The sequence below is a fragment of the Micropterus salmoides genome, unplaced genomic scaffold (assembly GCF_014851395.1).
Source record: "Micropterus salmoides isolate LMB-PRFRI ecotype aquatic unplaced genomic scaffold, ASM1485139v1 Ms_hic_scaffold_7, whole genome shotgun sequence".
Lineage (NCBI taxonomy): Eukaryota > Metazoa > Chordata > Actinopteri > Centrarchiformes > Centrarchidae > Micropterus > Micropterus salmoides.
The window spans coordinates 20,694,653-20,709,358 of NW_024044459.1; the positions used below are offsets into that span (position 1 = coordinate 20,694,653).

Genomic DNA, 14,706 nt, shown 5'->3' on the forward strand with positions numbered 1-14,706 from the left:
CCATTTGATGCTCATTAATACAGCTCTTACTCTAAAACTGTGACCATCTACCCATGAAAGAAGCACTCCATCACACACCGCAGCCATTGGCTTTGTTTGTTCAATGCCTAAGAAAGATATGATAAATGTTACAGTTAATTTGGAACAGTAATATTATGTAGGAGATATTTAGTACATTCATTAAGGAACACAAACGTATACACCCTTACTCTGTGTTGTTGGAATAATTTCTCTTAATGAAGGTCGACGCTGCTTGTTTATGAGCTTGAATTCCATTGAGGAAGCTAACAGTTCTTGCTGTTGTTAGACTCAACTGAACAGGAGGTCTGGACAGCTTATGAGGTTCTTACATTTAAATGTGTCACTTTTTCCAGTCGCCCTCCCACAGAGACCCACCCCAGTTCATATGGAAGTAAGCAAACCTTCTACCAAGGTGAATGCATGCAGGCAAATGTGCAAGACTGACGTCTGTTAGAATTCATAACAAATATATTTGTTTGTGAGTGCGCGTCAGTGAGTCAAAATTTCCTTTCTTTCTTAACTACTATAAGTTGTTGACAAGCCAGCTCCATCAGTTTGACTGCTCTCCCTGCCTATTTCAGATTGTCTCACTCTCCTTCTTTCTTTTCCCTTGTCTTTCTGTGGAGCCACAGCGTTGATTTTGTATTATACTGCTTATTTGTTGAGGCCATGTGTATACATTCAGAGCAGCACACGTTTCCTGTTAACATTGGGGGCTGAACTTATTTCCAAAAATTACAGCTTCTCAGGCCAGTTCTGCAGAACAGACCACTGCCTTGTCTAAATATCAGCCAGCTCCAACATTGTCTATCCCAGATCATACAGGGAATGTCGGCCAGACAGTGAGGTAGACTGTTACACAGAGTCCAAACAAAACTAATAGGAGTTAAAAGTGCTTAAATTCCCTCAAATCAAAAACAATATTCATCTGCAATTTTGAGTTTTGCATCTGCAGTCACACACTCTCCGTCAGACTCCTTCTCTTCTCATTTCCCCGTTTTCAAATATCCTTTCAAGTTTTTTTATGAAACATTACCATTTCAACCATGTATCCACATTAACAATGTTTAAAATACTAATGACCCCAAGAAATACTAAATCAACTTGAGTTATTTCAAACACATATTTTAAATGTGTTGGGCTGCTTTTTTCTGATTAAGTCAGTCAAACACAAGCATTTTCTGTGTAACGGTATGATGCTTTTGGTCCACTTCTCTGTGTCGCTGCTCGATGGAGAATGGTGGAATAGTCCTCTTGGATCCTCCCTGAGCTGCTCCGATTGTGCATACAAAGCCAGTCGGAAATTGGGAGAGGTAAACAGAGGCCAGGCGGTGCTGCAAGCTGTCAAACAGCTCTGTGTATGATTGAAGACAACCTTGAGCTAGAACATAAACATCCCAGCAGGCTCTCGCCATGCACTCAGCTTAACAGGCAGCCATGATGAACCAGGGGGAGCCAGAAGCTGGGTCAAGATGGAGGAGGAGGGGATAGTTTTATGACTTGGCAGAAATATTGGAAACGGTACCTGTGTGGGCCTTCCAAAGGGGGATACTGTGGAGGTGCACTGACAGGGAAATTTGCTAGTGAATATAAATGTACAGCCTCGCCGATAGAAACCTGCACCCTAAAGGATAATTCCAGTTTAATACAACATGGGTCTTATTTTCATACTTTTGTCAAATTATTTCTGCTACTTATGATAACATTGTACTCACCAAAGTAATTGCTGACATCTGGGAATGCAGCAACATTGATACAACTTTGTCCATCAGGGCAAAGAAACACGAGCAGTCATATCATCCGTCAAGTTGTAAATAAGCCAACAGTTTAGCCAGATTCTCTAAACCATTTCATAATAAAATAAAAACAAGTGAGTGCAACTGAAATGACAGTAATAATCCCTGCTTGCACAGGAAACAATGTACAACTACATTTCAGTCAGGAGAATTTAATTGAAGAAGTGCTTAAAGAGTAATAAATTCATTTATTTTATGTAATGTGCACAACACAAATTATTTAACAGGTACCTGAGGAGTCTTTGGCGATAAGACGTCATCATGACGTAATCATTTTCTAGGGATATTCATGCCGTAGTCATTGCAAGAATATTCCATTGAGTAGACTCGAAATGAAGATGGGTGTAATGTGTGAGCGGGGCGTCTGACGAGCCCACTAGTTGTGATGGAAACTGGAGGTGAGTAGGTGGGTTGCATTAATCTGACTGAAATGGCAGCTGACAGCAGCAGAGGAAGAAACAGTTTGACAGCAACGATTGTCTCACAGAGGTCGTGGAAAAATCTGATTTTGTTCAAGTGAAAAAGCTCTCACTCAGCTGACTGAGTTGGGTGTGGGGAAGGAAAAAGTAAGCATAGTTGAAGCAGAAAGTTGCTATTTATGGATGATTACAAAGTCCAGTTTAGGTAATAATTTTACTCTTATTTTCCCTTTTCAATAGGTTTGGATCACCCAATCTCTTCTATAAAACCTCTGTGATTGTCTGAATGCTTGCATTTCTTGCCCTAGCTACTTAACTAGGTGCAATGTTGATATCACCAAAAGAAATTCTCGCCAAAACTAAAAACACAAGTTGTGATTAATCAGAATTATCACAAAGACACGCAGTCATACAGTCATCTTAACATGTAAGTACACCTACACTAAGGTATGGTATAGTCACCAAACTGCTAAGAAAAGGTGCATATGTCTTACCAACAGTATTGTGCAGCTAAAGCCAGATGTGCTCTGTCTGCATCTAGATGAATGGAAAACATCACACGATCTTTTAAGCACCAAGAACCCCTTACACCAAGGCCTACGAATTGTTTTTCTTTTTGCGTTTGAGAGACATTCTTTCTGGGATCTTGAGTGCATTTGTTTTCAATAAAGAGGTGTGTTTTTATTGCATTCTCACACTCTTTCTTTCTGCTGTCCCCCCCACACAACACCATTACAGCCATGATTTGTGTCAGGTAACTTTAAATTACTTGCCCATTGACATTCAGCTCACTTTCCAGTTTGCCAAGACATGGTGTTGTTGTGATGTTAGCTATTGTAGCAGGAAAGTTGTGAGTATCACTGTTTGAAGCTGGTGTGCTAGTTCTGAGACTGTCTTGCCCCACTGCATGTTAAGGTTCGTGCAGACAACATGACTTTCAGCGTCGGTTGCCGATGGCTGTGCCGTTCACACTACACAACTTCGTCGTTGTGGTGTTCACACTATGTGACTGATCAGTGACAGAGGGTCACACACTACACGAGCTGACAACGGATTTGCCACCCGACGCTGGTCTCTGAACCACGTTTTGTATTATAAAGACAAAGAATATGGGTGAAAGAATGGATTAGCACACACATAGCAGGGATTGTCTATGCTACAGAGAGAGGCAGAGGTGAGTTAAAAGTGTTTTGCAGTGAAAAAGTAGCTGCTTGCTCTCATTGCCTGGATGTGGATGTCGAGTCGGCCGACTCCTCCAGATATTTGGCATGCTAGATATCTGGCTGGCGTCTGCGATGTGTCAGTGATGTGTGTTTTGGGGAGCTGTTTTGATGCGTCGTTGAGTAGTTCACACATAATGACTGGCGGCCGCTGATCGATCGCTGATTTACCCCCGATTACTTGTCATCGCCGTGCATACCAACCGGCAAGTTGGACTAAAAATCGTGTAGTGTGAACTAGGCTTTAGCTTCACAGCAGCAACTGTTGCTAACCCGCAACCTAGCAAACGTTAGTTACATTACTTGCTGTGTCGTTGTTAGAGCAAACTAGAGAAAAGCTCTGAATTTCACCAAAAATATATAATACAATCGCTAAATTAAAAGAAGCTGATTTGGAATACATGTCTCCCTGCTTGGTATAATTCCTAAAGTGAACAATTAGTCCATCCGATTCATATTAGCACATGATTGTAAGTGAAAAAAAAGGAAATATACTCATGTTTGGTCAAGGGTGTTTTGGCATCTTATGTGCATACGTATTTCATTAGTTCACACAGATGCTTGCAATATAATCTCCTAGAGCATTTTTACTGGCATATCTTTACAGCCTCTACACTACAGTATTTGGAGGGGAGGACCATTTTTCCCAATGACCTTTGGCTCATTGATGGAGTCCTACAGCGCTGCCTTCATGACAACAACCTGAACATGTCTAGCACAGATAGGGTGCAGCAGTTCTGGCTCCTGCTTGCTATAAGGGCACTTTCCACTGAGACAGGCCTGGTTCTGTGCAGGGGCATTAGGGGGCATCGCAGCCTAACTTTGCACTCCCTAAGACCACTAGGGATATCCGATGCCAGCGAAGTGATGTTATTATTGCAGTGGCCATGGTGGTCTCCACCACACCCAACCATACTGATTCCAAACAAAAATCTACATGTTGATGGGACTGAATAGATAACTTTGTTAGATGAAAACCTTAGCAATTACCTGACATCATCTGAGCTTTCCTGAAAGAAAAACCTCTTTTAAACGGGGTGGGGTCAGTCCAAACAGAGTATTACAGTTCAAGCTTGTGATTTAGCCAAATAAAAACACACAGAAAGAATAGATCTGCTTAAAATGGCATTTATGGTGGTAATGTGTGCAAAATATGTTTCTATAGCCATGTCATCAGCTGTGTATGCAATGCATACACTCATTTGTACACAAATGTATTCGTGTGTGCACCTGTGCGCGCGCTCTCTCTCTCCCTCTCTCTCTCTCTCTGACTTTCTCTATGTCTCTCTCGCTCTCTCACTCTCTGAGTGTGTCGTGTGTGTGTGTGTGTGTGTATGTGTGTGTGTCATTGACTGGCTGAGACTCGGGATGCTGCTCTACATGGGTTGGTGCTGTTTACAAGTTTGGGCTAATCACGTGACAGTCGAAGGGTCCTGCCTATGCAGCTAATGGGACCACCCACGTGGCCAAAACGGAACAGCCATGTAATTGTGAGTGAACCTTTTCCGACCCAGAGCAGGATGCCTGCGACCAAGACGGGTTTTTTTCCTGCTCACAACAGTCACGCAGTTCTTTTTTATCTTTTATCGTAATTGACACGTTTCTTTCTCCACGGGGGTCGGATTTCACGGATTTGTTCAGAAAGCTCTCCCCACCTGGACTGAAGATGGTAAGTGCGCGCTGCTCGTCGCGGATGGCTCAGGTGTGAAGTCTGGGCTGCAGATAGACTAGTCCATCATTTGTCTACAGGGGCTTATTAGCCTAGCTCAATTCCTTTGTTTTGTTGTGCCTTTTTTATTTTTCACGTTCACTAAGACAGTTAAACGAGGTGAAATTAGAAAGTTTTTAGATTAGATTTTCTTTCTTCCATTTTTCGGGGCCATTAAGGTTTTTGAGATTTAGGGAAACAGATGTTGTTTTGAACATAAGAATACACTGATGTCTGTTTTTATAACCTGATAAGCCTTTAAATCCTTGGCTATGCCTTATTTTAACCGCTATTTGCAAAATGTTACACATCTTCTGGAATAGCAGCCTATAGTAAAAAGAAACCTACTGAAAAAAAGCGCTGATAGTTAATTAAAGTGACACTCACTTTGACTACTGCATTAAGCTACTTGATTATATATGTGTAAGGAAACGTCTCCTATATAGACGATTAATGGTAAATATATTGATGAAATGCTATGTAGGCATTAGGTCCGTGTAGCTGAAGCTCAAAACGTTTAACATTGCATGGGTAATGCGCACAAATTGCATCTTGTGCATTTGTGTCTGCAGCTGGTCTATGTGAAATATGAGGTAATTTAATATCAACTAAATACATAAACGCACTATTTTGATATTGTAACACTGGATAATTGTAGGCGTTATCAATTAGCTGGATAATAAAATGAATAAAAAGGAGACATATACACAGTCCCATGCGTAATAGCGCATAATATTTAATACACTGAAGTCAGCTTTTCACCCACAGTTATTTGTGACCATTTTGTCAAATTATTTTGATGATGATATTTTACATCTTATATGTTGTTGGATTTTGTCTACAGATTGAGATGTGGTTGGAGAAACACAATTGTGATTAGCTGACACAATTGTCAGCTGCAGCTGAGCTGTGTATTATTGTGTTTGATCATTGCAACCATAACTTTATTAACTGAAATCCAAACATTTTCAAGTTTTAGATGTATTCCTGTCATTTGCACAAACAGCTTAACGAAGAAATAACGTGACATAGAAGTATATTTTTTTCACACTATAAAGACCAGCCTATATTCTACTAAAGGCTGACATTGTAACAACACCTACTCTGAACCGCTGTAGGGCCTAGAAACTGCGGTAGAAAAAAAATATCAAAGTTAAAAACTGCCGTTCTGACATTCCTCACCATCCTTCCGACGCACACGCTGTGTACCTTGCCTCAAGACTTCAGCCCTGTCAGGGAAATGTTTCTTTCCAGCGACAAGGCGCTGTGTGGAAACTCAAAACACCAAACGCATCAAGCGGGTTTGGCCCTCAGCGAGCCTCCCCTGAAGTTGGAGATGCACACATGAGGTCTCTCTGCCTGGGTGGTCCCTCTACTTTAGTGAGCTGTTGCTAAGCAGCTAATAATAGTCGTGTTTGCTGAGTAATTTTTGCCCTTCTGGAACCAATCAGATGCAAGAAACTCCTGCGATCTGACAGCCCCAGAGGCGGGATCTCGAGTCTTTTTTTTCTATTTTCACCCCTCCTCCTTCTCTGCCTCCAAATGGAGAGAGGTCTTTTTCTCCTCTTCTATTGAATCTCAGAGTTGGCCGTGACGCGCGGCCCAGGGGAAGACCACATAGATCACCACCAGAATGCTACGACCATCGAGGTTTCTTACCCGACGACTTGTGTATGGGAATCACTTTGTGCACCTCGCTTTTTGAGAGAAACTTACTTTTTTTTAGAGACACGGTGAATGCGGTGAAAGCGGTGGAGACCTCCGGATCACGAAATGTTGGGATGGAAGGCGCAGACTTTGACTCGCCGTCTCCAACAGGAGTATGAAGTCCTACTTCACGGGTGTGAGATCTCCGAGAGTGAAACTTTGTTGCCTTGGGATATCGCTACACGCTTTCGGGGAAATACTATAAAGTGGGAAACGGTCTCGCAGTCCCCGCAACATGGCCTCGGCTGCTAATGCGCCCTCCGAGCAGGAAAACAGAGACCCCGATCGGCCGAGGATAACGCGGAGGAACAGGGGGAACTATACCCGCAACACACCGCTGGATTTGGAGTATTTGCAGCGGCCGAGTTACTGCGATGCGGGCTTCGCTTTGGAGCAAATAACAGAGGTGCTTATTTCTCATCTTAACCTGGAAAGAGCTTTATGGTCTTGTTTTCATTGTGTTCGCCGAGAAAGTGGCCAAACTATGTCCAGTTGCTGCTAGGTAACGGAGACGGGCTGGGCAGGGGGACGCAGGGGTAAGGCAAGGTTGTAGCGAGCCTAACGTTGTTTTGATTTGTGCAATAGGCTGTTTAGAGTGTGCCACCGGCTTAGGATGAGATATTTGCACGCCACTCGATTGTTCCCCAATGCAACATCCCAACCTGTAACGGTCAGAGGCAAGGCAAAACATGCAGCTTTTCACTCTCCTCCAACACTAGCCTAACACTGTTTTCATAACATCCAACTTGACGTTTCCCGGGAGCTGCGTGAAACGTTTTGGTGGCTAAGTTGTAAGTTTGTATGACAGTGTCGGAACTTGGGGGACTCGCGTAAAGGAAAAAAAATCCATGTGGCTGCCCTCTTCCGTTCACAAATATTGTGAGTCCCCCGTGATGGCTCCTCCACTCCCCATGCAGGTCGGAACACACGGGCTGCTGGACGGGGAGTGGAGTTGTGTGTGTGTGTGTGTGGTGGTATTTGTGGGTTTTACCACATGCACCTTTTTCAGGGTATTTAATATCACAGTGTGGGTGTGTGTGGGTGTTAGGCTACTTCAATGACAAATTACACTACTCCCGAAAGATGTTTGTGCAGTGGGGAGTAAACCTTTATTACAATTTAAGGTATTTTTCAGTCTGTTCATAGGGACTATATGGTGCTATTTCACAGGAATATTATGCATTCAAAAAGGAGTTTAAGAACCTGTAGGTGACATTTTTGCACAAGGATATAAGTGAAATAGAGACACCTTTACTTCTGTCCACTCTAGAGGTCCATCTGCAAACCTGTTTTGGAGCCTAGCAACACAAACCTGTGACACCCAGAATATTCACAACTTATCCCTGTAGCAGTGGAGTGACACGAATGGACCAGACTGTGTGTGGGTGACCTACAAGATATCTTCCTTTTGCATGTATCCTGCTAAGGTTGCAGTTTATACATGTTACTGATATGACAGAACCTGTGGCTCCCACTCTGGGGAGTCCTCACTAGCTTCTAGGTGGTCCTCAGCAGATGTGTGTATTTCAGTCATCACAGGTTAGGTGGAATGATACAGTGAATGTGTTTTTTTTATTATTTTGATCACAGCTTCCATTTCCCTTAGAGCTGTCACTACAGGGGTATTTACAGTCTTATAGCGAATCATAACAACTGGTCTTCTCAGGTGAGATTCCTAGGGTGTAATTGGGGCCCGTAGCTTAAATATTTTGGGACTCTTTGACATGAATACAATTTGGACCACCTGTGATAGTCACCGTCTTTGCTTGTATAACATTAAACCTTTTCTCTCAAACCCTACAGATTTACCTGTCCAGGTAAGTGCAGTGTTTTGTACTTCAACTGAGAGTAATGTTACGACTCTTGTCTCATCTTAGGGGAAGGCGACTGGGAGGAAAGCACCTCTATGGCTGAGAGCGAAGTTCCAGAGACTTTTATTTAGGCTGGGCTGTTACATACAAAAGAACTGCGGAAAGTTTTTGGTTGTGGGCCTCATGATTTTCGGAGCTTTTGCTGTGGGCTTAAGGGCAGCTAATTTGGAGACGGACGTGGAGAAACTCTGGGTGGAAGGTAAGTCACTTTTTTTGGTCACTCTGTTTTTAAAAAGTTGTGTTGAGTTTATATGCTTTTCGTGTGTGTGTGTGTGTGTGTGTGTGTTTGAATGTAAGATGCTTGGATTAATCTTTCTTTCACTGCCTTTGAAGCTATACAATTTGATGTTGCATGTTTAGAAGGGCATGGGATGGTTTACATTTTAAGAAGAGGGGACTGGTGGGCGCTACTAAACAAGCCAGGGGGGATTGTTTATTGTTTATGCCCTGGTAAGTGGCCAACTGAAACTTGTAAATAATTTATCCTAACATAAAAACCATGTTAGTTTCACACACAAGATGTGCAAAAAGTGACTGTAACTACACTCAGAAGTAAGGTTGTAATTAGGTTCATAAGAAGCTTTTGGGGGAGAGGAAATTTTTGTCAAAGCCGCCATTTTGTGAGAGTGTGTGTGAGTGTGTGTCTGCCTGCCCCCAGCAGTTGAATGCTCAGAGACTGTGTGTGGTCCGTTTTGGACAGCTCTCAACTTTCCAAAAAGATTTGTCTCCGGCTGCAGGGAAAAAGCGGAGTCAGGACAGGAACTCGTGTTTGTGGAGTGGGCAGGCAATGCACTTGTTTTATTTCATTTTTTTTAGAAACAACTTAAGAAGACTGAAATTTCTTTAAGGAAAAAAGGAACATGCATACGGGTGGCACTTGGGGGGTAAAGGGAAGGGGCTGTACTTTTTCCTTTCCTTTGATCCACATTCCTGCACTTAGGGCCAGAGTGGTCTGCAGGAGTCATGAATGGAGGAGCAGATTTTGCTGCTGAAAAGGGCGATAATTATCCTTTGATCATTAAAAAGACACAAAAGTTGTTTACACATAGTTGCTGTCATGTTTATGTGGCTGCCTTTTCTATTTTCTCCTCATTTTAACTACCCTCCCTAAAATATAAAAAGGATATTTTATAACATCAAACATTAAAGCAGACTGATTCCTGTGCAGATCAAACACCTCCTCCAGGGTTGGCTGTTCTCTCCTAGTGCGCTGTGACAGTGGTCTGACAGACAGCGTGTTCTTCTAATCTGGGGCGCAGGCGCACTTGACAGCAGTTTAGGCAGAGGGGAGTCTCTTCAGTACAGGTCTCCTAATGGTAGCCAGAGGAATACACTGTTTTCACACCCTTTTCATATGTTAGACCACGGTCGTGTATACTAGGGGCACCAAATGAAGCTGCATGGCAAGAAAATGATTGACAGAAAAATAATAATAATATTTTGGGAATTAATAGTCATTCATCAAAAATGATGATGATGAAGACATGTGCTGGGAACAGCCTGTGTATTGTGATGTTGCCAGCTTTGCCTGTTTCATGTCATTGTAAATGTAATATCTTTGGATTTTAATTTTCTATAAAGCAAAAAATTGAAAACCAGAAATTGAAGGACATCACTTTGGGCCCTGGTAACTTCTGATTGCCATTCCTCTATATTTACTGTTCTCACACTGTTTCTGGGAGTTCTTTTTGGAAGTAGTGTGTTTAGCCGTATGTTGGCAAACCTATTATTTGGAGCATACTGAGCAGACAGAAGGACAGCAGAGAAGTTCATTGTGCTGTAGTAATCTGAGTTTCTGTGGATGTTTTGATGCATCTTGGCACTTTGAAAACTTTCTCAATTGAAATACTTTGTAACTGTCATGAATTCAAGCTGGCAACAGCTGCTTTGCTTCATGAAACAGCAAACAGCAAACATTATACAGCCACATTTAAGCTTACTTGCAACATGTGATTGTTTTTTTTTGTCATTATTCTTAGATGTTTTGTGGACTACAAGATTAATCACTTATTAAAAAAACTATCCATCTGCCCCAATGTACAGTTAGCTGCGGCACTACTGGTGTCACATCAAATTCATCAGCACATACCTGATGATTATATTGTTATATAGCCTTTGTATTTGCTGGTGCCTTATTTTACTTTTTGTCTTTCACTGAAGTTGAACCGTAGAGTTTTAGGCATTGTCAGAACAGGCTGGCTTTGTGTTGAACCTGACAGACAGATGACAAAGTATAGTGACCTCTTGTAGACATCTACGACGTGGTTTTGCACTGGCCCATGCCGATACACAGAGACCTGCTCATACACACACAGACACTGACAAAGAGCCTGGGCTGCGGTGGTTTCCTAGGTCCCAGTACGTGAGGGCTTCCAGATGTTGATAGGGAGAGATCTGTTTGTTTAGATTAGACTGCACAGCTGAGGGATAGATTAGTTCTGCCTGGACCATGGAACACTGTGCTGGGCCGTGCTGTAGGACTGGCCCATTGTACTGAAGGAAAAAAGAGGAGCGAGGAGGAGAGGACAGAGCAACTGTTTATGTTTCATTTGGAACTGCCCTCTGCAGGCGACCCATGGACGACCCTGCCTGGAAGCTGTGTGGCCTGTGTACGCGCACACACACACACACACACACACACACACACACACACACACACACACACACACACACACACACACACACACACACACACACACACACACAGTTCACACCAGATCTCTCAGTTCCTTTACAATTGAGCTGGAGCTGCATTTTTACACTGGTGATCTCATTGTCTGTCGTCACCTGCTTTCTGGTAGTGCCGAGGCGGTTGGGGTCGTCAGAAGACCACCATTAGCTGGGTACCGGAGCTGGCTAGTGTGTTTATTTTACGCGCTGTCACGTGCCGACACTTTCACAGGGATTGTCTCTTCTCACACAGTGCTCACTCAGCACTGTTTATAAACACTCAGACACAGGAAGTTCTGTTTATTAGACAAAGCGACAGAGACCAATTGGGAGTGAGACATATGCCGGCACAAAGAGGCGATTGTGTCAAACCTCTGAGGATGTATGGGGGTTTGTTTTTTGCTAAACATTTAGGGAATGATAGTAATAAGCCTTTTTTTCTTTCTTACCTAGACCACATAAAAATGATAGTGCCCTGTATTTAGGGCAGATTACATCCACACTGCAGATAATCGCTGTGTTTATGTCCACTGTGGCGCTCACAGGAAATTATTAGCTCAAACAGGAAGTTGTAGTATTGTGGTCTCCCCACACACAAACGTTGCCCGCTGCCCTCTGTGTGCTTTCCTCAATGCCAGAACACATGCCTGTTGGCCTGTGTTCACATACATCCTCAGTTTCAAATTGCAGATGATTCTACATGATCTTGCGATGATTAAGTATAAGCCACATTCAGGGCAGCAGAGACATAGAGAGCGGAATAAGGCCCCTTTAGAGTTCCTTCTGGCCACAAATGGAAAATGGAGCCATCCCTTGGCATTCTGGGTTAAGGCAAACATAGGCCAAATTGTAAAGAAAACAGCAGCGTGGCCTGCCTCTAATTAAAACAGTATCGCATAAACATTGGCCCTTCCTGTTGGACGGCCCCTCACTCTTTTGCTCTGTTTCTGTGCTGAGAGAGGGGACAGACAGGAGAGCATTTGGAAGTGGGGCTTTTGAAGCTCAAGCTCCGAGCAAAGGTTGAAGTTGAAACTGCTGTACTGTAATCTGTGCTGAGTTGTGGTTAGCCTGTAGCTTTAACTTAGAGTAAAGAGAGGACGGGGTCTGTAGTGTTCAGAGGATGTCTTTTGTTTTCATTACGGGTGAGCTTGAGTTGACCCACACAGAGAAATGTGTGAGCGATTCAAGTTGAAATAAGTTTACAGTCCCCCAGAATTATGGCCTGGACGAGGGGCATAGGGCTGTGGATTGAGGCTTCAGACAGAGGGTAGGCCCCTGTTCCCGGAGCGCTTTCTTGGGGGACATAAGTGTAGAGGCCAGGGGCCACGGGGGTAGACCCCTGAGACCCTGAGGTCATCTCGTAGAGGCCCCACTATTTAAAACCTCACCTGATACTCACCCTGTGGTCTGGGTGCAGAGTGAAGACTCACAGCAGAGGAGAGGGGGGGCGGAGGATGGGAGGGGTGGAAGAAATGCAGCAGGAGTCGCAGCTGTCACCAGGCGTTGTTTGTGTCCTGTATATATTCATGTGTGCCTGTGTGTGCATCACATGAACCAAATGTCGTTAGGAGAGTGAGCATTGTTCTTCTGTATCATGTTTTCATTTAATGAATTTGTGTTTAGCCTTTTGACATTGTCCTCCAGCAGGGGGCAGTGAATATGATAAAATTTTTGCTTTATTCTCTGAATTACAGTGTGATTCTAGTTCAAATAAATATCCACATTCTTCATTATCTTAAGTACATCATTCTTGCTTAAATGGCAGAATATATTTTTGAGGAATGACAAAGAGGAGGGAAATTCAAAACTCATTCTTCCAGAATGTTAAAATTCTACTGCCTCCGACGTATTTCAGATCATCAATATGGTAACACTTACAATGGTGCCAATCCATGTTTGTGTGCATCTTAAGCCTCCAGTCTGATAGGACCAAACATCTTCTCCTAAACCAACTCCCTCCCTCCCTTGCATGTCTGTTTTGTATCTAGTGTGATTAAGAGCTGAGTTGACAGAGTTGGTGGTTGTTTTGTTGTTTTGCTGGTAATGGCAGTGGAGAAGGGAGCGGTATAATGCTAAGTGCATGCGGAAGAAGTCTTGACAGCCTTTCTTGTGGACGAAGATGTTGAGGAGGAGTGCTCTGGATGTGGCGTCTCCACTGAGAGGACTGTGGTTTGCATGATTGAATTATCCAGCTTTTGATGTGTATGGGAGCATTGATACATGCATGGATACACACGCGCACACACGCGCACACACACACGCACGCACACGCACACACACACGCGCACACACACACACACACACACACACACACACACACGTAGGTGGTTGACCAGGGCTGGCATGGCAGGCTATTTCGAAGGGCCTCTTTTTGCTATTTTCTCTTCTTCCTCTTCTCTTCTTTTCATCTGTTTTCCTCTCTTTCTTTCTTTTCCTCTCTTTTTCTTTTCCTCTGTCCCTTATGCTGTATCTCCAACCACTTTCATTCAGCAGCCGCAAGCAATCAAACACAGAAATGCGCCCACACCCAATATTTTTGCACAGAATACACTACATAGAGTCATCTGTCTCTCTCTCTCCACCTATTTCACTCTCTCACACACACAATTGTAGGCAGTCGCACACAAATGTGAGCGTGCATGCATGCACACACACACATGCACCTATACTTTTTACATTTTCCAAACTGGACTCAATTAAGTTTGTAGAGAACTGATAAACACAAACAGGATTAAAGCTCTATAGAAGGAATAACATTCCAGTTTGTTGTGTTAAACTTTACGAGTTGATGAAAAGTGCAGACTAGCTGGTGAGGGATTTAGTGTGGGGAAACATTGCGCCTCTGGTACTGTACCGTGACTTACAGCGCTGTTTTCTCAACCTAGCTCTCCCTCGTTTGAAAGCAGTCGTGTGTATATTAGCCCTACTTGACGAAAGTAAATGTGAGAAAACGTTTAAAATTTTGCCCGTTAACCATGCTGTGCATGTCCGCGTGTATGTATGCTCTCAAGGCGAACGCACTCCCATTCACAAACAACATCCTGAGATGCCTCCAAGCTCTCTGTTTACATTTTGCATTCTTTCAGGCGCTCTTATTCAAAAACCAGAGCCCTGCGAATGACCGACCACAGGAGACTGTGGAGAGAATTACCCACCCCCCTCAACCTACTTCTCTCCCTCTCTCTCCCTTCTCTCCCTCTCTCCCCCTTCTATCCCTCTCTTTTCCTCTCTGCCAGAAAGGTCTCTCTTTTTACCCGAGCACCCCCCCCCCCCTCTTCCACCACTCCCCCGTCC

General features: G+C 43.5%; 1 protein-coding gene across 2 annotated transcripts in view; it reads left to right on the forward strand.

Annotated features, from left to right (window-relative positions):
- Nucleotides 1-4,959: 4,959 nt before the first annotated feature.
- The window catches only part of ptch1 (patched 1), a 52,281-nt gene continuing 42,534 nt past the window's right edge, over nucleotides 4,960-14,706 (forward strand). The window contains exons 1-2 of one of the 2 annotated variants that reach the window (XM_038703977.1): nucleotides 4,960-5,125; nucleotides 8,749-8,941. In XM_038703977.1, coding sequence (XP_038559905.1) covers nucleotides 5,123-5,125; nucleotides 8,749-8,941 — 196 coding nt within the window. In that variant the 5' untranslated portion in view covers nucleotides 4,960-5,122. Of the gene's footprint in view, nucleotides 5,126-6,728; nucleotides 7,278-8,748; nucleotides 8,942-14,706 lie in introns of those variants that run through there. The other variant, XM_038703975.1, reaches the window with a different exon arrangement.